The sequence below is a fragment of the Macaca fascicularis genome, chromosome 10 (genome assembly GCF_037993035.2).
Source record: "Macaca fascicularis isolate 582-1 chromosome 10, T2T-MFA8v1.1".
Classification (NCBI taxonomy): domain Eukaryota; kingdom Metazoa; phylum Chordata; class Mammalia; order Primates; family Cercopithecidae; genus Macaca; species Macaca fascicularis.
Window position 1 is genome coordinate 55,859,732 of NC_088384.1, and position 25,600 is coordinate 55,885,331.

The following is a 25,600-nucleotide window of genomic DNA, read 5'->3' on the forward strand; positions in this document are numbered from 1 at the left end:
CATTTTAGAGTTTTATAAACTGTTTTAAAACTAGTTTATGGCCAGGAGCGGTGGCTCACGCCTGTAATCCCAGCACTTTGGGAGGCCGAGGTGGGAGGATCACGAGATCAGATCAAGACCATCCTGGCTAACACGGTGAAACCCTGTCTCTACTAAAAATTACAAACAATTAGCAGGGCGTGGTGGCAGGCGCCTGTGGTCCCAGCAACTCAGGAGGCTGAGGCAGGAGAATGGTGTGAACACCAGAGGCAGAGCCTGCAGTGAGCCGAGATGCGCCACTGCACTCCAGCCTGGGCAAGATCCAGACTCCGTCTCAATAAATAAATAAATAAATAAATAAATAAATAAACAAACAAACTAGTTTACATTAAGTTGGAATAAAGTTAACCAAATTAATACAAACATGTTTTATTGCACTTCTCTTTATTCACAGATATGGCCTTTTTTTCTTTTATTTACTAATGAAATGTTTGTGACAACCCAGGTGAAACAAGTCTATTGGTACCATTTAATAAACAGCCTGTGCTCACTTTGTGTCTTGGTTTCACATTTTGGTAATCCTCACAATTTTTTAAATATTTCATTATTATTATATTTGTTATGGTGATCTTTGATCAGTGATCATTAATGTTATGGGAGGCGGAGTTTGCAGTGAGCAGAGATCACTCCATTGCACTCCAACCTGGGCAACAGAGTGAGACTCCATCTCAAAAAAAAAAAAAAAAGTTTTTATATGTAGGGTACAAAATAATATCTGACCTTAAGGTGTGTGCAAAGTTTTCTGCATTAATGAAGACTTAAATATTAACACGAGTGATTGTTTTTGTTACAATCACCAGGTTCGATACTTTCCCCAGAAGAAAGCATATACAAAATTTTCACATAATTTAAAAACATCCACAGATATGTAGCTATGGATTCAGTTTATGAATCAATAATTCAGCTCTTCAGAAGTAAAAGATGACATGAGAAAATATCTGATATTGAGGTGGCAAGGAATAATAATGTTGAATTGTACCTTGTTAAAAACTGCAGACAGTTGTGGCTGTCTAAGTAAGACATTGTGTATTACTGAGATGCATCCATGTGCCCAGTGAGAAGACTTGTAAGAATCCGTTTGGGAATAATGAGAACATGAGCATTCCCTTCCCTACATCCACTACTCCCCTCCTGCCATTTGAATGTTGTGAATTTACCAAACATGGTGATTTAGGTCACTTTTATTATTTCAGAAATTCCAGATACTTTACTACTCATATTAAATAGGCCTCGAAGGGACGTTTGCCATTAATTAATGTCTAATACAAAGAAAAGACAAATGTATGTGATCTGTAGTAAATAGTAATAATACAATCTGAATAATACATTTAAAATTTTACTCCACTTTCCAAGTAATAAAGCATTGATTCTAAATATATTATCTATTTGTCAAAACAAATAGAAATTATTTAGTGTTTCATTTAGAAAAGAAATTAATTAATGATGTCTCTAAGTTAATTTTTTACTTCTTTCCCCCATATCATTTTTGTATTATATAAGAGAGCTTATTTTTCTACTGTATCTTGGAATTAATTAGCAAAACATAAAGTATGATATTTAACCCATGGCTACCACATTTTATTCAGTGTATTTAGTAGGTTCTCATATATCTGGAAAAGAAAACTTAAGATATAAACATAACCAAACTAGAATAACATCTTTTTTTCTTCTATTTACTTTACTTCTTGAATCCAATGATATAATATGGCTTCCTCTACCTCTGAGAATACACTTAAAACTACAGAAGCAAATTAACATTCTCCCGATTCACAGGTAGTGCAATATTGAAGATTTCATCTCGTTGAACACATGTTGGATCAAATTTACAATACTAAAGCGCTCTTCTAAATACTGCAGTGTGTAGATGGAAGACAAGCTAGTCAGGTGGCAGAGTGAACATCATGCTGGTAGGCCTTTTCAAGCTGTCACTTGCAAGATGTTTGACTGCTGAGAATGTTAGCCATAATTAATCGCAGAGATAGGAGGCTGCAAATGGGCGAGGTAATATCCAACCCCTGGAATGAACACTAGTCATGGTAAAAGATAATAGATGTGGCCACATTGCTTTGAGAAAATTTAGAGAACATTTTGGGTCACACGGATACATTTCTGCCTTATTTGTGAAATGTATTCAATGAAGTTACATCACACATATAGACTTCCAGATCCTGTGTCTAACGTACTTTCCTTGGCTTTCTGGGAGAACACATATTCTAATGAAGCTCATTTTAAGGCAAATACTTTTTGAAAATCTGAAACTGATAGATATATGTATGCAGGATTCCTTCTTATATGTTTTTTATAAACAGTGAGGTTGTATTTCTCCTTCAGTGTTTAATGTGTTTCATCACATAATGTCCTAGAAGTTTTATCAAATTTTTCTGTCCACTTTTTGAAGGTGTGTGAGAGCAAAAAAAATGCAGTCTGCTGCTTCACTAATAAAACTAGGACAAAGGCCATTCCGACTGAAATATGTGAAACACTCACTTTTATTCATTTCAAGCATTTAAAACTCTAAATTTGGACTTGAATAAAGACATTTCATAGAAAAACAATTATTTTTTATTTATTTTTTAATCTTTATAACTTTTAATAGTTTACAGCCACAGTGGCAGCTTTTATATGTGTACATGCATTTAAATACAGTTTCATACCATAAATAGCCATGTGGAAAAATATCTGCCTCTAGGCAAAAAAAAAAAAAAAAATCATTGCCACTACATAAATACCTTTAAGTAATACTGAAAATAGACGTGAGGTAATTTTTTTATCTAAAGTGACCGTAGCCTATATTAAGACATATTCACTGTAACAATTCAAGTTTTAAAATCCTTGTTTTATAACTCGAAAATGTGTCTTTTTTGAAAAACATCTTTACATTTATCACTATTGTACATTTATTTGGTAGGAAACAGGGGTGTTTAATGTCTTGCAACAGGGATGTTTGATGTCTTGCAATGATAAAATGATCATATTCAATAGAAAATTATCTCACATTCTGCATAACTTCTGAACATTCTATAAGACAATTACAGAAGTGAAAAACCAATTTGTAGATAACTGAATGAGTACGACCATTTAATATATGTGAATAAAGGCATTTCAGAACATTTTAATGTACACTACACTTTCCGATAGTAAGATTTTAGGTTGAAATAAGATTATACTTTAAAAAGTTGACCATTTTGAAAAAATCATATCACTGTTGGCAATGCCATTTTCATACTTGAGATGCTAGTCCAACATATTGCTTATCCATTTGCTTCTGTTTGATTTTATTGTTATTACATTCATGATAATGCTAAAATACACACACACACAATTACTTGGGGGTTTTTTGTTTTGTTTTGTTTTTAATAAAAAGCCCAAAGAAAAATGCTGACAATGTTCAGTTGAAATTTTGAAACTGGGTTTTATAATTCTGCCCACACAGCAAAAGCTGAAATGATCTATGAAGATGTAGTTTTTGAACTAATGAAGCAAGTAGTAAAACTGACAAAACCAAGTGAAAATTATACAAGGAAACACAATAATAAGTTAACAAATGAATTATATATAATACAGTTTTTCTTCATGTTGACAAGACATCATTTAATCCTTTTTAATATTTTCCCTTCTCTTATAAATAAATAAGCTTATTTGTTAATACTTTGTCTAACTCTAACTTTTATTCTGTTACCAATGTCAATAATACTTTATTTTTCATTATTTCTCTTATAAAGTGACTTCTGAACTTGCTAGTTTGTTTAAACTATCACAAGGTCAGAAAACCAAACACTGCATGTTCTCACTCACAGGTGGGAATTAAACAATGAGAACACTTGGACACAGGGCGGGGAACATCACACACAGGGGCCTGTCATGGGGTGGGGGGCGTGAGGAGGGATAGCATTAGGAGAAATACCTAATGTAAATGAGGAGTTAATGGGTGCAGCAAACTAACAGGGCACATGTATACATATGTAACAAACCTGCACGTTGTGCACATGTAGCCTAGAACTTAAAGTATACTAAAAATAAATATGTAAATAAAATAAAAAAATAAATACAAACATATTAATCATAAGTAAATGAAATATCTGATGATCTTATGATGTCTGGTAGTAATGTCATCTAAATATTTAAATATTCATCGATATATTCCTTTGCTAAATTTTCTTTTATTTCTCTTTTATATTAAACTTTTTTTAGAGAGCACAACTCCAAATCATCTTTTATTAATGTAGAAAGGTCATATTTAGCAAAAGACACAAGGCAGGGAAGTGTCAGGCCTGAGGCCTGAGCCCGTGCTGAGGGAGAAGGAGGCTGGGGACACGTGGGAGAAGTGCTGGGAAGGGCTGAGTGGTGGGGCCCACAGAAAGTTCCAGTGGGCAACACTGTGGGCAGGTCATGGGTGGGACTCACGGGGACCTCGCTGCTAACTCTTGTTGCTTTGGCGGAGTGGGATGGGGGGAAGGGAGGATCGTTAGTGCTGCCACCTGGAGTGAGAGCCACCCCTTGGTTCCTGAGGGCACCATCAAGGGACACAGGACCCAGGAAGCCCAGGATGGTTAGTGCAACTAGGGATGAGGGCCAGGGAGAAGCAGGTGCTCTGGAGTGGCCGGGAAAAGTCCAGACACAGAGGCTTAGGAGCTTCCTGTTAAGTGTGTGGGTTCCTCTGTGTCTCCGCCAGGCACTCTGACTAGGGATGGATGATCCCTCTCTTCAGGCGCTCCGTGGTGCTCTTGCTGCCAGCGAAGGTGGTCCGGATCCCTTTGCCCATCTCCCCTGTGACCGACAGCAGTTCCGTGTGGGTGCTCTGGCAGCCCTGGGTGCCAGGTGGTTTCATGGCCTGCACGCAGCCCATGGAAGGCGGTCCAAAGTCGTTAAACAGCGGTCTGAAAGGGACAGCGGCTCCTGGCACTGAACCCGACGGCGACAGGACGCTTCCTGTAGGGACCGGGGTGCCCGGCCCAGGGGTGCTGGAGCCGGGGGTGCTGCTGGGGGCAGGCATGATGGATCTGTAGAACATCCTCAACTTCTGGGCACTGCAGAGCCAGCAGGCCGCTACTCGGGGGTTGGCTGCCTGGCCGCTCAGCCGAGATCTGATTTGCAAGCTGGCTGCACACCCCGTACTAAATCTATGTTAAATTTTTTAACTGCCGTTTTTATTAATCTAAATACAGTTCAGATATTCTCGATGAAAATTTCACATTTGAGTTGAGACGTACTAAAATGTAAAATACACAATGGATTTCAAAGATTTCATAAGAAAAAAGAATGCAAACTATCTCTAGTAATTTTTACATTGATTACATGTTGCCACAGTATTTTGGATTTATTGAGTTAAAATATGCATTATTTTTTTAAAAAATCTATGCTACATTTTTGTTAAAAAAATTTAAATAAACTATGAAATTACTTCTTGGGATAGAAAAGGGGACATTATTAAATATTTACCTAAATTTTTTTCAAAAATGTATCTTTAACAAAAACATTATCAAACAAAACAAAAGTATTTTAATTTTGAATAGGTAAAATAAACTTATTCCTGCTGAAATTCAATCCTGGTATGATTTCTTTTTTACGCATTTGAGGACTCTGTTTATAACCCAGATAAAACATAAAGCTTATGAAACTCCTCTGAGAATGTCGAACACAAATTACCTGTATAGATATCAGGGTGCAGATGATGCTGAGGCCGGGCTGGCTGAAGAAGAGCAGGATGAAGATGCTGTACTGGCACAGGGGCTGGCCCCAGGTCACCAGCCCTTCATGTACATGGCGATGGTCACCTGGCTCACCAGCAAAGTGAACAACAGGTCGTTGGTGGCCAGCCGCATACCAGTGTGTAGAAGGCGGTCTCCTTCTGCTCCTCGCGCGACTTGCACAGCAGCACGATGGCCACCAGGTTGCCCACCACCCCGAAAATGGACGGTCCCAGGCTGTCCAGCAGATTGGGCTCCAGGTGAGGGACACATTGACCTGGGAAGGGGTTAACATGACGGTGGCTGGTGGTGTGCAGCCCTGGAGTGTGAAGCTGAGTCTGGGGTGATGGAAGAGAGACAGAGCCTCCATGAGTGAAATGACCACCTGCAGGATGTCAGAGCCGCGCCCAGGAAACGGGATGCTAACATGACAAGAGAGGATCTCAGTCCCACTCTCTGGATTGCAACCACTTACCAACTGCAGCCACCCAAATCTCCAGGCTCGCTCTGCTCCTGCCAGCGGCACACCATTGCTGATCTTAATATGTGTAAACTGAGCCTCACATTCCTCTTCGTCACCCCCACCCCCCCACACACCTATCTCACTACTCTGACAAGAGCCATCGTCAGGGAAAGGTAACTCCCTAGTATTATTCCTGACAGATTCTGAGTTAATAAAATGCTCATGGAAACCCTGGAAGACAATTTGGAGAGTGTTCTCTTTCCTCCCTGGCTCCGCTGGCAGTGCCCCATCTCCACGCCTTCTACCCAATGGCCCAAATCCCATGTCACGTGTAGCGGCCCCAGTGGTGGCCTCTGCACGACCCCCTATGGTCAGCCCTCAGCTGTCTTGGACCAGCCTCCAGTCTGCCTTCACCTCCTCCTGCTCAGCCTGGAAAGTGCCAGGGCTTTGGCTTCTGAGAGCCAGGTCTCAGTGGCTGCGATTTAGGGATCTGAGGTCAGAGTAGCCAGTTTTCAAAAACGTGGGAAACAAGAGGGCCAGCGGGATGGATCTGGAAAGAACAGTGCTGGGTTACTCGTTCGATTTTTTTCCTTCCTTCAAACATGAGTCCCAGCTTTGCTGTGCCCCCCGGTGTAGGCTGTGGGAGGACAGCTTCCAGGTGTGCGCCGCACGCACAGGTGGCAGGAAGCCTGGGTTCCGGCTCTGGCCGCTGTCCGCCCCAGTCGCTAGCAGTGTCAGCAGCTGCTGATGTTGGCGGCTGCCGCACACTGGCACTTATAAAGTACTCCACCCTTGGCTGGGTGCGGAGGCTCACGCCTGTAATCCCACCACTTTGGGAGGCCAAGGCGGGTGCATCACCTGAGGTCAGGAGTTGGAGACCAGCCTGGCCAATACGGCAAAACCCTGCCTCTACTAAAAATACTAGAATTAGCCGGGTGTGGTGGCGGGTGCTTGTAATCCCAGCTACTGGGGAGGTTTAGGCAGGAAAATCGCTTGAACCCGGGAGGCGAAGGTTACAGTGAGCCGAGATCAGGCCATTGCATTCCACCCTGGGCAAAATGAGCGACACTCTGCCTCAAAAAAACAAAACTAAACGAAACAACAAAACCCCCTGCTCCTCCACCCCCTAGCATCAGAATACAGCAGAACATTTAGGTACCCACAGAACATAAACCAAGATGGTCTGTGTCCTGCATTTTAACAAACATTAGAGTTTTAAAAGAACTGAAATCATGTAGAATGTATCCTCCAGCCAAAATGGCATCCAATTCAAAATAAAAAAGTAAGATAACAGCAAAATCTTAAATACTTGAAAGATAAACAGCACACATTTTAGTTTTGTTGGTTTTTTTCTTTTTTACATTTTTATTTATTTTATTTTAAGTTCTGGGGTACATGTGCAGGATGTGCAGGTTTGTTACACAGGTAAATTTGTGCCATGGTGGTTTGCTATACATATCAACCCATTGCCTTGGCATTAAACCCAGCATGCATTAACTATTTTTCCTGATGCTCTCCCTCTCCCGCCCCCATCCAGGGGCCCCATTGTGTGTTGTTTCCTTCCCTGTGTCCATGTGTTCTCATTGTTCAGGTCCTACTTATAAGTGAGAACGTTAGGTGTTTCGCTTTCTGTTTCTGCATTAGTTTCCTGAGGATAATGGCTTCCTGTTCCATCCATGTCCCTGCAAAGGACATGATCTCATTCTTTTTTTATGGCTGCATAGTATTTCATGTTGTATGTGTACCACATTTTCTTCATCCAGTCTATCATTGATGGACATTTGGATTGATTCCATGTCTTTGCTATTGTGAATAGCACTAAACAGCAAGCACACTCCTAAGGGAAACGTCTCAAGGGAAACTATTAAATATATTAAACTGAATAAAAATACGACATATCACGCTTGATTCAACACAGGTAAAGCCAGTGCTGGCAGGAAAATGTGTTTCACTAAATGTGTATGACGGAAAAGTAGAAATTTCTCAAATAAAATTTCAGCTATCACATCAAGAAAGTAGAAAATAGTAGCAAAATAAAACCAAAACAAATATAAGAAAGAAGCCCGAGCTCTGAGCAGCAGCCGTGGCCACCGGCAACAGCACGCCACGAGTCTCTTGCGGGCTTTCCTCAGAGGAGCCTGTCAGCATCCTCCAGTTCCAGGCGCTCTAGCCCCTGTCCTGCCTCAAGAGGCTTTTTCCAACCAGAGGCCTCTCCTCCATAGCCTGAAGGCTCGGCCAATTCCCACGAAGTTTGCCGGGAACGCAAGGCTGTCACTGATATTCGTGGCACCAAGACTTGTGCGCAGGTTGCACACATTGGCCACTGTCTGTGCCACGTGCAATGACGCCGCCTGAGGCGCGCACACCGCACGCGCACCCCCGTAACGGCTTGGCTTGCCTGTAACGGCTAGGCCTGGCTCTGCGTTCCTGGCTTGGCTTGGCGTTCCTCGCTTGGCTCGGCGTTAATCGCTTTGCCCAGTGTTTCTCGCTTGGATTGACGTTTCCTCCATCGCGTTCCTTTGCTGGGCTTGACCTTTTCGCTGCTGGGCTTGGCATTCCCTTGGCTGGGTTGGGTGTTTCCTTTGGGCGGGGCGGGCCGGGGGTTGGCCCTTCCTGGGGGGGGGGGGGGGCGTGGGATCACCCCGGCTGGGCGTGGGCTTTCCCCGGCTGGGTGTGGGTTTTCCCGGGTGGGGTGGGCTGGGCTACCCTGCTGGGGTTGGCAGGTTTTGGCTGGGATTGACCTTTCTCTTCAAACAGATCGGAAACCCAGAATTTCCTGCTAGTTGGTGAAACTGGTTGGTAGACGCGATGTGCTCGCGACTACCGGCCTCCCCTGGCTGTTCAAAACAGATGGTGGCTGAGGTTTCTTCAATACCCGCTGCCTCCCCTGTGAAGAAGCCATTTGGTCTCAGGAGCAAGATGGGCAAGTGGTGCCACCACTGCTTCCCCTGCTGCAGGGCGAGCGGCAAGAGCAACGTGGGTGCTTCTGGAGACCAGGACGACTCCGCTATGAAGACACTTAGAAGCAAGATGGCCAAGTGGTGCTGTCACTGCTTCCCCTGCTGCAGGAGGAGCGGCAAGAGCAACGTGGGCACTTCTGGGGACCACCATGCCTCTGCTATGAAGACACTTAGGAGCAAGATGGCCAAGTGGTGCTGCCACTGCTTCCCCCGCTGCAAGGGGCGCGGGGAGAGCAACGTGGAAGCTTGGGAAGACTACGACGACAGCGCCTTCATGGAGCCCAGGTACCACGTCCCCAGCTGCAAGGGGCGCGGGGAGAGCAACGTGGAAGCTTGGGAAGACTATGATGACAGCGCCTTCATGGAGCCCAGGTACCACGTCCCCAGCTACAAGGGGCGCGGGGAGAGCAACGTGGAAGCTTGGGAAGACTACGATGACAGCGCCTTCATGGAGCCCAGGTACCACGTCCGTGGAGAAGATCTGGACAAGCTCCACAGAGCTGCCTGGTGGGGTAAAGTCCCCAGAAAGGATCTCATCGTCATGCTCAGGGACACTGACGTGAACAAGACGGACAAACAAAAGAGGTAACCGGGCCTGGGCTGGGAGGAGGCGGGACGTGGGGGGATGATGGGGGCATACCCTCCTGGAGGGATCCGGGTCCTGGCTTTCTGTTCCTCCGCAGGCCCCACACCACCCTGGGTGTGGAAACCTCAGAGAGGTCAGGGCACAGGCCCTTTATGAACAACAACACAGAAACAAAACTTTAGCTGATTTCCTATCCGATTATAATTTCCCTTATAGAACACTAATAGACTGTATGAAAGTAACTTAACTCGCAAAATCAAGTCGATGCAGCAGATTATTTTTAATGTACACATTTTAAAACAATGTTCTATACATTATAGAAAGGTGTATATTGAGAACTAAGTCCCATAATATATCAATTTCTGGGCTAAATATTTTTCAAATAAAATCCAATATGGATTTGATATCAATGTACCCTATGTAAATATGTCCTTTACTGAGGAACCTTACAAGGAAACTGAAATGGGAAGATGGTTTGTGTCCTTGAATAGGAAGATTCGTTTTTCTTAAGATGTGAGCTTTTTCTCTGTTTATCACTTTTACGTAAGCCAAATAAAAATAGCAAAGTTTTAGCATTTTTACACTGCACATCCTGTATTTTATTGCTGTAATAAGTTAATTTTTTGTAACAGAACGGAAAAAGACTTGCTTTTCCAGATATCAAAATGTGAATGTGCTATTTCCACAAATTGTTTACTAACAACTGAAAAAATATCAATGAATAGAACAGAATAGGAAATCCAGAAATACCCAAATATATGTAAGAATTTAGCACTTGAAAATGGCGATGTTTCATATTGATAAAGCAAGATTAATCATTAATAAATGAAATGCATGCTGTTTGGAGAAAACTAGCTAGATTTTTATGTCACAAAAGTAAGTTCCTGGAGTATAGATTAAAATTTTTAAATATACAAAAGGAGAAAAGTACCAGAAGAAAACACAAAAGCCTATTTATATATGCAACTATTTATTTATTTATTTATTTATTTTTCTGGGACAGAATCTCACTCTGTTGCCCAGGCTGGAGTTCAGTGGCGCAGTATCAGCTCACTACAACCTCCGCCTCCCGGGTTCGAGCAATTCTCTGCCTCAGCCTATTGAGTAGCTAGGATTACAGGTGCCCGCCACCACACCCGGCTAATTTTTTGTATTTTCAATAGAGGCAGAATTTCACCATCTTGGCCAGGTTGGTCTTGAACTCCTATCCTTGTGATCTACCCGCCTCAGCCTCCCAAAGTGCTGAGATTACAAGCCTGAGCCACTGAACCAAGCATATATATGCAGATATAATAAAATAAGCTCAATTTAAGATTGGGCAAGGTACTTTTTTGCATATCTACCAGTGACCTGTGCACATAGGAAAACGTAGTGTTCCTGGTAAGAGAAGGAATTTAAGTTAGAAGAGGAAGGAAATACTGTTTTCTATTGAAGTTAGAAGAGGAATGAAAGGCCGGCCGCGGTGGCTGACGCCTGTAATCCCAGCACTTTGGGAGGCCAAGGCAGGTGGATAACGAGGTCAAGAATTTGAGACTAGCCTGGCCAGCATGGTGAAACCCCGTCTCTACTAAAAAATACAAAAAATTAGCCAGGCATGGTGGCATGCACCTGTAATCCCAGCTACTCAGGAGGCTGAGGCAGGAGAATTGCTTGAACCAGGGAGGTGGAGGTTGCAGTGAGCTGAGATTGCACCACTACACTCCAGCCTGGATGATGGAATGAGACTTCATCTCAAAAGTAAATAAACTAATTAATAATAAAAATAAATAAATAAAGGAATGAAATACTGTCTTCTATCCACAAAGTTTGTGAGGGTGAAGAACAGTGGTACTTATGTAGTTGCTGAAAGTTTAAGCTGCTGCAACTTTTCTAACACACTTTGATGATAAGAACCACATGTTAAAAATGTGTATGCCTTTTACCTATCAACTCTATTATACTGAAATATCTATATGAAATAGAGACATATGTTTTTCTTAGTATTGCTTAAAATAGCAGTGTATTAAGAAGAGCTCACATAAAGATTTTATGAAAAAATTTCAGTGCATCCATAGGATGGAATAACATGTAACCATTGAAGGTATCAGTAGATACAGAGATATGTTGTCGTGCAAAGATGTGCTTTGCTATATCAAGTGAGGAAAAAATCAGTTTGTTATACACCTACACAAACAGAATCTGCTCTTGTGTTACTTGAAAACATGTAGAAAACATAATCAAACTTATTTCTGGGGATTTGTAAGTGAAGTTCTTCCCTTTCTCTTATCTGTGATTTCTGCAATGAATATCTGAAAAGTTTTAGTTAAATTTCACTAGTAATGAAATAATCCTTGGGAAGAGAAGGAATGTGCTACTTGCATAGATACAAATAATTTCTCACATTTTATTATTTATTTTTATTCCTGTGGATAGCTATCTTCTGTGAACTTTTACCCTGTTGAGAAGTAGAGGGTTTCTGTTTACCTGTTCCTGTAGATTTTATTGTATATACATTTTATTATAAAATTATCTTTTCATTATATATATAAACATGTGTAAAAAGGTATGAATTAATTATTTTATTTTAGTTATATATTTATGAAAACTAAAATAGCAAATATAAATGACCATTACTATTGTAAATGTATTGCTCTACTCAACAGGAGCATTCTTTAAAAATATTGAACTCCCAAGCTGTGTTTATGCATGCTTTCAATCCGTTTAGTCATCAAACATAAGCCAGACACCTATTATGTGGAAGGCATATTCTACCATCTCTCAGGATCCTTCCATCTTTGAAAACTTCATATTTACCTGCTGGGCCTGAGCAAGTTGAGAGATTTAAAATTGGGGCATTAGGAGGTAATCTCAATTGAAACTTTTCTTCCCTCCTTTCTAACAAAAGCATTTCTGAAGGTAGACAACAGTAAAAGATAACCCTCAACTACCCTTCTGAAAATGTATAAGTCTTGGGTAAAGACTGTTTTAGTACTTTTAAGAACTAAAATGTGGTACACAAACAGCATGGAATACTATGCAGTCATAAAAGAAAGAACGAGAGCATGTCCTTTGCAGGGACATGGATAGTGTTGAAGGCCATTACCCTTAGCAAACTAATACGGGAACAGAAAACCAAATACCGCACGGTCTCACTTATAGGTGGGAGCTAAATGATGAGAACACACAGACACCTAGAGGGAAGCGACACACACTGGGGCCTATCAGAGGGTGGAGGGTGGGAGGAGGGAAAGAAGCAGCAAATAGAACTAATGGGTACTGGGCTTAACACCTAGGTAATGAAATAATTTGTACAACCAAGCCCCTTGACACGTTTTTACCTATGTAACAAACCTGCACATCCTGCACCTGTACCCCTGAAAGTAAACGTTGAAAAAAAGCTCCACAAATAGTTTCATAAATTCATTTTAAAAGGAGAAGAATTATAATAGTCTTAAATCCTAATATGAATGATTGGAAATATCTAATGTACATACATTGTATAAATCTAAGTATTGATAAAAATGAGCCCATGCCATTCATTTGAATTTCAAGCTTTCTTTGGCTTAAAGTTTTTGAAAACCAAAGTAAGAAATAGATTATTTTAGAAATTTGTTTGTGTTTTCACCTCAGCCCTCTTATTCCATACTTCTTTTAAGAACTAAAATTTATCTAAATGCTAGTCATCTGACTGGAACCGCCCCAGACGTGTTATATTGTAACATATTCTACTTAATGTAAGGCACCAGGGATTGTATGATGCCCCATTATTGTATGTCTCAATAAGAGAATTATTTAAATGCTGCCAATTACAGTTATAGTAAATCATGAATTATAAGTGGTATTTCAGTGTGAGAAATGGTGAAACATAGAGACAATGATCATCTTAGAATCAATAAAATACATCGTTACCTGTAATCTTTAAAACATACCTGAAAGTGTAGGTATAATTGTATCATCTTACTGAATTCAAATGTTGTCTTTAGTGGTATTAGTAAAAATTAAAATATCTTACAATTACTGAGCTGTTATTTGTGTTAGGAACTATTCTATATCTTTCGTGTAGAGTCTTATTTAAGCAATACTGTGGTTTCCTCTGAGAAATCGACTCTTTTCATTCCCATTTTATTGATGAGGAAATTGAGAGCCAAAAAAGGTAAGCAACAGCTGGGAAGCATCAGAGCTTCAAGTAGGATTCCAGCCCACGTTGAATGCCATTCAAGGGCTCTGCTCTTCCTATTCAAATAGGCTGCTCTTTCATTCATACAGTGAGTCATGAGGTAATAATAGTGTGCTTTCTTCAAAGGGAAATTAAGTTTGTTTTGAAGGCAGAGTAATAGCAGGCTATTCTGTGTTTGCTATTGCATGAATCATTGATGTAGCTGTAGATCGTGCACTACAATTTCCTAAAACTTCTCACTCTCATAGGACTGCTCTACATCTGGCCTCTGCCAATGGGAATTCAGAAATAGTAAAACTCCTGCTGGACAGACGATGTCAACTTGATATCCTTGACAACAAAAAGAGGACAGCTCTGATCAAGGTATGCAGTAGTCAACTATATCAGTATGAGATGGCTTTGATTTCAATACACAGCATAAAAATGAGTTTTCTCATTTAAATGGAACTAGTTGGTGAAAGCAGTGGAATGTTAGTTTTAATTCTCAGGACTTATAATTTATTTTTGGTCTAATACTGACAGGCTGTACAATGCCAAGAAGATGAATGTGCATTAATGTTGCTGGAACATGGCACTGATCCAAATATTCCAGATGAGTATGGAAATACTGCTCTACACTATGCTATCTACAATGAAGATAAATTAATGGCAAAAGCACTGCTCTTATACGGTGCTGATATTGAATCAAAAAACAAGGTATAGGTCTACCAATTTCATCTTCAAAATACTGAAATGCATTCATTTTAACATTGACCTGGGTAGGAGCCAGTTTTCCATATTTGGAAGCTCAAGCATAACCTGAATGAAAATATTTTGAAATGAGTTTATTATCTAAGACTTTATTTTAAATATTGTTACTTTTAAAGAAGCATTCGAGGGTACAGTTTTTTTTTTTTTTAATGCTCTTGTGGTTTATGTTTTTTTAAAAAACACTGTATTTGTAAAAGGTAATACTTTGTTTTTTTTCATGCCAGGTTTTTTTTTTCCCCTAATAAATGTAAAATGACAAAATTTGCCCTGGAAATAGGTTTTACATTAAAACTCCAAGAAAACTCAAACACAGTTCAGTGAATAGTAATCCTGCCCCTTTGGCAAGTTCCCCCCCCCCAAAAAAAAAAAAACAAAAAACAGTAATAGATATGAGGTGATGGATTTCTCAGTGACAAGTCTTTTTCTCAGTGACAAGTCTTAAGATATTTCTGATTGCACATGAGGCAGAAGCGGAAAGGGAAAAAGACAGCAATCAGAAATATCAAGACCAATTTAGAAATTAGGTAATGGAGGGAAAGACCATGAAGAGGTTTTCTGTGTGTGTGTGTGTTGCTGTTGATCATTCATTTGTTTCCTTTGTATGGTGAGACAAGGTTATTTTCAATTTTAGAGAATGACAGTTTTCAGTTTGGGAGAGGGAGTTAGTGGGTTGTAAACTGCTTAGAGATCAATTTCAGGAAGCCTCTGAGGATCCAGATAGGCAGTGAATAGGTGGTAATGTAGTGGGAAACACTTGAGCAGAGGGAACAACAAGTAATTAACTGACTTAGTGTCCTATTCTGGTAAAAATGGCCAATTGGAGTCTCAACTCTGCTTTCAACTCTAGAATATCTTGATGGGAAGGTGGGTGATAAGGGGCTTATAAGGAGCAAGATCAGGTTGGATTTTGAGTTTACTAGACCTTGTTCTACTCTTACCGGGGAAAATTATGTGATGTTTTCAGCAAATGAGTCTCTCTCCTACTCTTTCCTCTTTTTGGCCAAATCCTCAAATGATAAAGGGAATTGGTTATGTGGATGAGCGCTGAGACTGAAGTAATCATCTATTGCACTAGCTTCCAGCTAGAGTTGTGCATTCCAGTTACCTCAGGAAAATTTTTAAATAATCCACAAGTCTAGGCTTTCCCCCTGAAGATTTTAATAGAGTAAATCTAATATGTACATTTAAAAATGTTTCCTTGAAGCCAGGCATGGTGTTGCATGGCTGTAGTCCCAGCTGCTGGGGAGTCTGAGGTGGGAGGATTGCTTGAGCTCAGGAGTTCGAGTCTAGCCTGGTCAACATAATGAGACCCTGTCTCTAACAACAACAACAACAACAACAACAACAACAAATTTCCCAAAATCTGGATACACTTCTGCTCAAGAACCATGAATACATAAGTGTAATATGTAAATTCTTATGTCTCAGAATCTTAAGATATTTCTAGAAGAGTTGGAGTTGGATATGTGCTAATTCCTTTAAATTTTTCCTTTCCAATAACATTAATCTAACTTTTTTTTGGTTGGTTTTTGAGATGGGGTCTCAATCTGTTCCCCAGGCTGTAGTGCAGTGGTGTGATCACAGCTTACCACAGCCTTGACCTCCCCAAGCTCAGGTGGTTCTCCAATCTCAGTTTTTTGTTTTAGTTTTTGTTTTGTTTTGTTTTGTTTTTAGTAGAGATGAGGTTAATGCCATGTTTTTCAGGCTGACCTTGAACTCCTGGACTCAAGTGAATCACCCACCTCAGCCTCCCAAAATGCTAGGATTACAGGTGTGAGCCACCATTCCTGGCCAAGTCTGACTTTTATATGTGGATGAGACATTAAAATGAATATTATTGGCACTATCAGCTTACGGAATAATACCTTTTCCTTTATACCTTCAGTTATTCCCTGCCATTCAGAAGGTCTTTAGAAATTTGCAGTGAGTAGTCTTTCATTAAGTAGAAAATGACCCTCTCAGGATTTTGTGTCTCTTTGTTCACTTATTCAAGTGCTTAGGTCAGTAAGTCATTGTTAAGAGCAGAGTTTTCTCAATTAGAATTGTAGCAAATTCTAAACCTTTTTTTTAATCAATTGAAGCTGTATTGTGGACTATCCATTATGTCTCTTATGTTTGCAGAGCTTTGACATAATCAAGATGGCAGGTTTAAACACTAAAAACCATGGAGTTATTAAGAATACAGACGGGAATTCTGTTAGTTTCAGTAATCCTACGAACTGATGATTTAGTTAACAATCTGGAAAAAGTAAATACAAATAGATTTTAAATGAATGAATGGAAAAATTCTTCAAATGGGCAGTAGGAGTATTAATAGCAATTTTTATTGCACATTGGAGCTTGAACTTTTGGTAAAACATGTGAAACTAAAGAAATATTTTACATTCAAATTCTTGCTTTATACACAAGAATTTTGTCTTAGGGTTGGATAATATAGAGATAAAAGATACATCCCCTGCCCTCAAGAAGCTCTTTGTTTAAATGGAAAAAAAAATCATCATCCAAAAGTGCCATGCCAAATGCTGGGTTAGAAGCAAAGAGTCTTAGAAGCAGTAAACGTTGAAAGTGAGTTTTTGAGATGATCAGAGTTGATGTGGTCAGGCAGCGAAGGGGTGTTTCCAAGGGAAGCAGCAGCATGTGGGAAAGCACAGAAGAGTGAGATGGAAGCAGCTACATTTGATTTACTTTCTATGAGTGTAAGTCCATGGGATCTTATATAAAGTTTCCAGTTCAGCTGAGAAATAGGTAATTTTTTGAATTACATATTGTTTTTGTTTTATATTGTTTTACAGCATGGCCTCACACCACTTTTGCTTGGTGTACATGGACAAAAACAGCAAGTGGTGAAATTTTTAATCAAGAAAAAAGCTAATTTAAGTGCACGTGACAGATGTGGAAGGTATAGTTATTTCTTTTAATCTGTGTGTTGTTCGAGATTGATAGCAGTCACTCAAGTCATAAATAATAAATTAGTAAGATTAAATTATACTTATTGGGACATAGTGATGAGTATCAACACAAATCAGTTAAGTAGAAAAACAATTATTTGGACTGGGCAACATGAAGAACAGTTTTAGTAGGATTCATCTTCTCTTATTGTATTGACTGATGTTATTTGTTGTATGGTGTTTTTGGTTAGATGATATTATGTTAGCTAAAGGGATTTCATGTTAATTTTATGAAATGTGAACTTTAGGTTTAGTTTACTTTATGACCCAGTATTGAACTTCTTAACCTTTTCTAGTAGTTTTTAACCTCTGTGTCTTATATGCTTTTCTGCTAAATATGCTGCATGAAACCTAAATAGGAGTTGAAAATCCTTTTTTCTATTCAATGACTCTGCTTTAAGTTGCCTTGTTTGAAGAATATTAATGTTAGCTTATCCCTACTTGACAATTAATTGCTATTCCCACATACTGTGGGTCCAACAGCTTTTCCTTTTCTATTTCCAGTGTATTTTGATGGTTTTATTTTTAATTGGTATGGAGAGAGGGAGTGAAGATAGTTTTAAGTGGATACACTTTTCCTTTAATGAAGGCAAGCCGTAGGTGGGTGATAAAGAGAAAAGAGCTAGGCTTTGGATTCACACAAGACTGGGTTTAATCCCTAGCTTTCTTACTTGGTAAGTGTGTGACCTTGGGAATCTTATTTACCACCAAATGTGTTGTCATATATGAAAAGTAGGAGAATATATCCTTCAAATTGATCGTGCATAAGTAAGGAAGATATATATGGCATTTAATTCAGTGCCTAGCACATGCTTATTGGCATCATTAACTGAAACTGTTATGACTATTCTTACCATTATTATTAATATTACTGCTTTCAGCAAGCAGAGAGCTCTTACTTATCTTACCCTCTAGCTGATTTTCTATTACAGCATATCAGTCTAGGGAAGCTGTAAGGAAATCTTCACTTATAACTTTGTCCACTTCAGATAAGTGGCCCTAGCATTGTTTCTTGCCCATTGAAAGACTTTAAATTAATGTCTTCTACTTTCCAATACCTCACCGAGATAAGAGGTTTCCTTGTTGTCCCTTCCTTTAAACCTTGTTGGTATTTTACAAAGATGAACACTTAAGCACCCAAGTGCTTGTGTGTTTTAGTGCATGTAAATCTTTAATTCTGCATGGACAGGCAAGATGTTAAGTTGATAAAGTATATCAAATTAGCTTTTAAAATAAGTTTATTACAGTTCCTAAGGGAGAAATTATCTCTGTCATTTTAGAAATGCTCTGATACTTGCTGTACGTTGTGGATCAGCAAGTATAGTCAGCCTTCTACTCGAGCAAAATATTGATGTCTCTTCTAAAGATCTATCTGAACAGACGGCCAGAGACTATGCTGTTTCTAGTCATCATAATGTGTAAGTGTTTACATTAAAAGGCGAGTTAATGCTAAATTGAGGTTTAAAATAATTATAACAATAACATCTTACATATCAGGTGAGATGTCATAGTGCCGTTCAGCTAGTTTTAGACTGGCAGTCAGTTAGTCCCCTGCATCAGCCATAAATCAGAAAAAAAGCAAGACAATTTAGAAGTACCAATGGATACAGGATTCTTTATCTCAGGACTTTTAAGACCTTGATACTTAGAGATCCCAACATTGTTCATTTCATCCAAGTATAACACCTATGGATGGGATTAAAAAACAGTGTCATATCTTTCATTTTTCTGATTAGTTATTTGGGTCTTGAAATGTCCAGCTTAACAAAAAACCTTGTACTGTCTTCTGGAGACTATTTCCTACATACTCCTTGAATTTTTCAATAACTGAAGGGATTCACTAAATCCAAGGAAGACAGTCCCTTTTTTCAAGTCAAAAGGAGCAGAATAAAAAGGACATTCCAGTCATTTTGATGTTTCCCTTGTTTCTGTTGCTGCGTTGTTGCCACTCAAACTGGTCCTGTTGCCTGGTAATGGTTGACCTTTGACACCAAGATGCCCTTACTGATTCAGATCCCTCAAGTCTTTAAGTTCCCATATCTATGCTTCTATGCTCAGCCATTGTTCCCAAAGCACCAGCACCCTGCTCTGGCAGCTGGGTATCCTGACTTGATCTGCAGACAAAGTGAGCAAATTGACACTTGCCCCCATATTCAGAACCTAATGTAGAAACCACATCTTAGCCAAGAATTAGCTGAGACCTTCATGGTACAAAATCCTTTGAGGCCGTTGTTGGTCTTTTCTCTGGCAGATATTAATTAGGCTTGTTCTAAAGGGTCAGAGGGGTTCAAATAATGTGACAGAAAGAGATCAGTGTTTGTTTCTTCTTCTTTGCTATCAGATCTGTACTGTGAGGCACCTTTATATTCTCTATAGAACCTTAGGCAGTAGAAAGTCCCATATGAACCTTCTCCGAGCAGTGACTCCCAGTTGTGGTCGGCCCTTGAGTGATCTGTTTTACATGATAATGAAAATCGTCCAAGCTACTTTCATCTGTAACTCAAGATTTTAAAATATTTTCAAATTCTACCTCACAGGGAGCCATTGAAGAGAATTCTCAGAATCTCAAGTAGGTTATTTGGACTTAACAGAACCAAGCCCTGTGCATGACTCATCACTAATCATGTGTAAAAGTAGGGCTTTGTGCTTGCTTCCGCAGCACATATCCTAAAATGGGAACAATACAGAGAAAATTAGCATGGCTTCTGCATAAGGAAGCAGCACAAATTTTTGAAGCATTCCATAGTTTGGTCAGTCACTGGGAGGTCATTTGACTATTTGCTGACTAGCTCTAAGGAAACAGTGTGAATCAAAGCAAAAAATGGGTGCCACCAAAATATTGAAATTGTGATTTGCTCTAAAAAAATAGTCATGTAAGATGGTCTATGAGGTGATTCAGAGCTGAATAATGTGTTTGGTGCAAAATATGTTGTTAGTGTGTATGTCAAAAATTAGAGAATGTCAACTTACAACTTCTTCATGGAAACTAAAAAACACATAGGTAGAGTTTTGGTCTCCATGTCAGCTGGAATTGAACATCAATATCAACTATTATCCTAAGAAACATCTGCTGGCTCAGAGTTGGAGTCGGTAGAGAAGGATCACTGGTCCAAGCCAGGTCTTAACATCCATTGGTTTTTCTGCCCTTGGTGTGATTGGTCAACTCCGTAATAGTGGACACTCACATTATCTACTTTAATGAGATATTTATGAGTAAATTTAGTTACAAACTAAGACGTAGTTGAGATGCCCAGAATTATAAGCCCTAAGGAGCAGGAAAACTAAGAAGCAAAATTAAGACTTAATAACATTTGCTGAAAACCATAACATTTGCATATTAGAACCTATGAACAAAATATGCATTGGGTTTTATTTGGGATTCCAAGATAATTCTAGTTATAATGTTTAGGAACAGATTATTCCTTTGCTTTACTATTTCTCCGAGCATTTAAAAAATGTTATCTTGTTAAATCTTTGTAACAACCTAGTGAAAGAAGGCAGCAAAGTCCTCACTTTGTTGAAGAAGATAAGCAAGTCATCCAAGAACAAATAGCAGCTGTTCATTATGGAGCTAGGACTTAAGCAGAGTTGGAACACTTTCTATTATGTCATGCTAATGCAAGCTAATTTACTGGGTCACACTGCTCTCAATTTATGAGCATTTCACCCTACATTTTTGTCTTCTTAGAAGCTTCAAGAGAAGTTTGTAGAATGTACTCATAAGTGGATGGGATAATACTGTTAAGTTCTGATATTATGATATTGTTTGAAATACTCTAAGAATTTTATATTTGGTAAGTGTTTTACATCAGTATTAAAATAGTAATTTGGTTTATTACATTTTTATACATAGAATTTGCCAATTACTTTCTGACTACAAAGAAAAACGGATGCCAAAAATCTCTTCTGAAAACAGCAATCCAGGTAACACTTGTGATAGTGAATTACTTTAGGTCAGTTGTCCCCGATCTTTTTGGTACCAGGGACCGGTTTTGTGGAAGACAGTCTTTCTATGGGCTGGGGGAAGGTGGGGATAGTTTCAGGATTATTCAGTCATGTTACATTTATTGTGCTACTTTATTTATATTATTATTACATTGTAATATATAATGAAATAATTATACAACTTACCATCATGTAGAATCTGTGGAAGCTCTGAGCTTGTTTTTCTGCAACTAGATGGTCTCATCTGGGGGCAACATGAGACAGTGACAGATCATCAGGCATTAGATTCTCATAGGAAGCACACAACCTAGATCCCTTGGGTGGGCAGTTCACAACAGGGTTCATGCTCCAATGAGTACCTAGTGCTATCACTGATCTAGGAAGGGGCAGAGTTCAGGCAATAATATGAGCCATTATTATTGGTTGGCTGTAAGTACAGGTGAAGCTTCCCTGGTTTGCTTACTGCTCACCTCTTCCTGTGTAGTGTGGTTCATAATAATCCATGGACTGCTACCGGTCTGTAGCATGGGAGTTGAGGACCCCTGCTCTGGGTGGTCCTACCATAGATAAAAAAGTAAAAGTAAGGAACTTTTGATCTCAAAAGAATGCTGAAGCAAAGTTATGTTACATATGCTTGTCCCAGAAAGGTCTCACTATTACTGACTTCATTCCTCCTCATTTGAAGTTGGAAAGAGACACATTTACTTTGTTGGAGGAAGATGTGCTCTTCTACCTGCTGGTTAGTTGTCATGATAACAGCAATTTTGTTAGAACAAATGCTCTGCTACCATTTGCCAAAAGATTGTCATAATAAATATACAAATTTCTCAACTCTAGGCTCAGGAGATTATAATAAAATTAGAAAAATGTTTCACAATAACAAAAATGCTAGTATGCTACCTGGTTGTGGACACCTAATACATTGTATAACCCAAACGGTATGAGGACACCTTTAATTTAGCCATCAATTTATCAAAGAACTTTTATAAGTTTGGTTTTATAAGTTGCAGGAGATAAAGACGGAGCAGATGTAGTTTTGATCCTTAAGGTTCTCATAATAGAGCTGTCTCTATTTCATTTCTGTGCTTTTTCAATAGAATTTACAAAGAAAATATTTCCATTTATGTTTTCACTTCACTTAACAAATAACTATCAAATGTCTTTTAGATACTAACCATTTTTCTAATGCAACAGAACACAATTAAAAGTACAGACAGGAGTTTGTTATTATCATTGTCATTATTTTTTTATTTCACTACTTTATTCAGTTCTTACTGTGTGCTAGATGCCCACTGGAAGCTTTTAATTTATTATATATTGATTATGTGCCAGACATATGTGATGAGGAATGAAAGTTTTGGTTAAAAAAAAAAAAGTAGGTATGATTCAAGGGAAGCATGCAGAGTGAGAAGAATTTTTCTAGGTAAAAAAGCAGAAGAATAATGTTTGACAGAAGGAACATGCAACAAGATTGTGTGTTGGCCAGAAGGAACATCTAAGGAGATTGCCTGTTTGGCAGGAAGGGCAGCAAGTGCAAAAGACAAGATGCTTGAGTGAACTTTGCAGGGTTTCTGAGCAGTTCACTTTTGCTAGCACCAAAAGTGTGAGATACCAGAGGTTGGGAATGAGGTGAATACTTGGGTAAGGCAAGTTTATGACAGACTTTTTAATACTACAGAAATGAGTAGGTTTCGTCCTGTGGGCCATGGGAAGTTTACCAGGTAGAATGCTTTGGACTGCAAATACTGATGAACAGTGGTGAAAACAGTAGGAACCAGAGTTGTTTTGTTTGTTCAGTGATATCCTAGGGATCCCTCTTGTCCCTCTTTCTGTGCTGTCGACAGTGTTTTATTCATGTCTCCTTTCATGGTCGGGTAATCTGCAACAGCTCCAAACATCTTGTTCTCACAACACAACATCTCAAGGGCTTCTTTTCTTCACCTGTGTTTTCTAAACAGGGAGAAAACTTTGAAGCACACAAGGGGCTTCCTGTAACATTTAATTGGCTGTGTTACACTACCTGCTCATTCCCAAACCAGGCACTGGGAATGCAAATACGTGATTAGCTTAGAATTAAGTTTCTCTTTCTGAGGCTCAGGAGGGAGATTGGGATAATAAACATCCCAATAGACTTGTGTTTCTTCTGCAAGAAAGAATAAGGAATGGCTATTGGTAGGGAGTCGACAATGTTTGCTGCAGGGGCTCATTGGAGACATGGGAGCAGGGGAGTCACAAGATTAAATTTGAGTATTAAGGCATTCTGGTTGTGGTGTAAAATGGGTTAGCAAGCTTTTCCTGTAAAGGACCAGGCGGGAAATATTTTAGACTATGTGGTCTCTGTCATAACTACTTACCCCTGCTGTTGTCTGCTGTTGTAGAGTGAAAGCCACCATGATTCTATGTAAGCAAACAGGCATGACTGAGCTCCTTTAAAACTTTATTTACAAACCATAAGGCAGATTTAATTTGGACTGTGGCCTATAGTTTCCTGGGATTGGTGGAAGGTTACCATGGAAAGAAACCAGGAGACAAAGGAAGCTTTTGCAATAGTCAGCTATAGTTTCCGTCACACATCCTTGGACTAGTATCAATGTATTATAAGGTTTTCACCCATCCATGGTGGAAGAAAATTAGGAATCTCAGTTACTCATTTTAATATGTTGGTCTTTGTTTTTATGGTGTTATGCCTTTTTATTTGTTTTGCTTAATTTTTTCATGTAAGAACTAACATTAGTAGTTGACGGTTTTCTTTTAAATAGAAGCCATTTTGTAAAGTTTATGTTCCCAGTGGCAGTGGAAATATAAAGCAGAGGCAGAAGAGAGGTATAGTCCATATGATTTAGTGATAATTGAATGAGAAAGGCTTGGGGGACCGAGAGAAATGTCAGATGATTTACAGGTTTCCAGGTCGTACACTAGTATTTAACCTGGACATGAGGAAGGAGTAGGAAATTTTCTGGTGAATACAGAAGAGCAAAGAGCTGCAGGTCAGCAGAAATGACCATTTTTTTCCTATGCATGTTTAATGGAATATTCATGTAGTATATTTTGAGTAGGTAATTGGATAACCAGCATTTATAACTCACGTCTTACTACTTTGACTCTCAGTAACAAGACTTATCAAAGATCAAAGAATCTGAAAGTTGATGAAAATGTCATCATTTTCATCATCCATGTGTATCACCATCAGTGACCGAAAGTCGGCATCCACAGAACACAGAATTGGGATAGGTGAACTTAATAAATAAAGATGAATATCAGAATTGTGTTCCTCTTAGGGAATGATAGTCTCCATGACCTGTGTGAGTCACGGCTGCCAGAAAAGAAAGAGAACAAGGAGTGTATTAAAGAAGCACAGCAAATTCAGTCCTAGAGTTCCCTGCTTGACTTCATGTCATAGTTCTGATTTCTAAAATACTATTTTCTGCAAAATATGCTTTCTGTTTTTCCCTTCTTGTAGCCTGCAACCAAACAGAATCCCTTCAGTGGGGCATTTTTGTGTTCTTCCTTTAATAACAGCAACATATAAATAACAAAAAGAAGTAAGAGAAAGAGTGTTTTTTTATAGGCTAGTATTTAACATAAACTTGAGAGTGAGTACCAAGATTATACTTAGAATTTACAGACCGGGTAGGAAGACGAGATAGAAATCTGAAGATTACTGACTCAAACACAGTGTAGTTTCATTGCTTTATTGTCACATCTCTGAATTCGCAACTAGGAATTATATTCGTATGCACTATAACTTTAGAAAGCACCTTCCCAAACCAAATATTAAGTGATTTATTGTAATTTCTTTGACTTATTATAGAATTGACTTTCCAAGTGCTCATGAGAATTATTGAGAATTTGCTACATAGTAACATCTCAGCTGTGTCCACAAGAGCTATCTGTCACCTTGTCTTAATGACTATTGGCTCACTAGGAATATTGGTTTTGGCATTAAAATGATATTTTTCTAAATGCAGATAGGACCAGGGATCACTCTTGAACATTAATGTCCAAGCATCTTAAAATTACACATCAGGTTTCATAATCTGACTTCTGCCCCACTCTCCATCTTTAG

The 25,600-nt window shown here is 39.1% G+C and overlaps 1 protein-coding gene, 1 non-coding gene and 1 pseudogene across 4 annotated transcripts in view; 2 read left to right on the top strand and 1 right to left on the bottom strand.

The window, feature by feature from the left end:
• Positions 1-4,720: 4,720 nt before the first annotated feature.
• Positions 4,721-5,050, bottom strand: LOC135965341 (cyclin-dependent kinase 2-associated protein 2 pseudogene; annotated as a pseudogene).
• A 3,989-nt stretch (positions 5,051-9,039) lies between these two features.
• LOC135965574 (POTE ankyrin domain family member B-like) overlaps positions 9,040-25,600 on the top strand; it is a 28,964-nt gene continuing 12,403 nt past the window's right edge. For 2 of the 3 annotated variants that reach the window (XM_065522638.1, XM_065522639.1), the window contains exons 1-7: positions 9,040-9,434; positions 9,609-9,734; positions 14,140-14,254; positions 14,414-14,587; positions 17,434-17,540; positions 18,870-19,007; positions 21,443-21,513. In XM_065522638.1, coding sequence (XP_065378710.1) covers positions 9,040-9,434; positions 9,609-9,734; positions 14,140-14,254; positions 14,414-14,587; positions 17,434-17,540; positions 18,870-19,007; positions 21,443-21,513 — 1,126 coding nt within the window. Of the gene's footprint in view, positions 9,435-9,568; positions 9,735-14,139; positions 14,255-14,413; positions 14,588-17,433; positions 17,541-18,869; positions 19,008-21,442; positions 21,514-25,600 lie in introns of all 3 variants that reach the window. The other variant, XM_065522640.1, reaches the window with a different exon arrangement.
• On the top strand, positions 20,233-20,339 carry LOC135965784 (U6 spliceosomal RNA). The gene has a single exon (XR_010578897.1). It is a non-coding gene; the product is annotated as a U6 spliceosomal RNA (small nuclear RNA).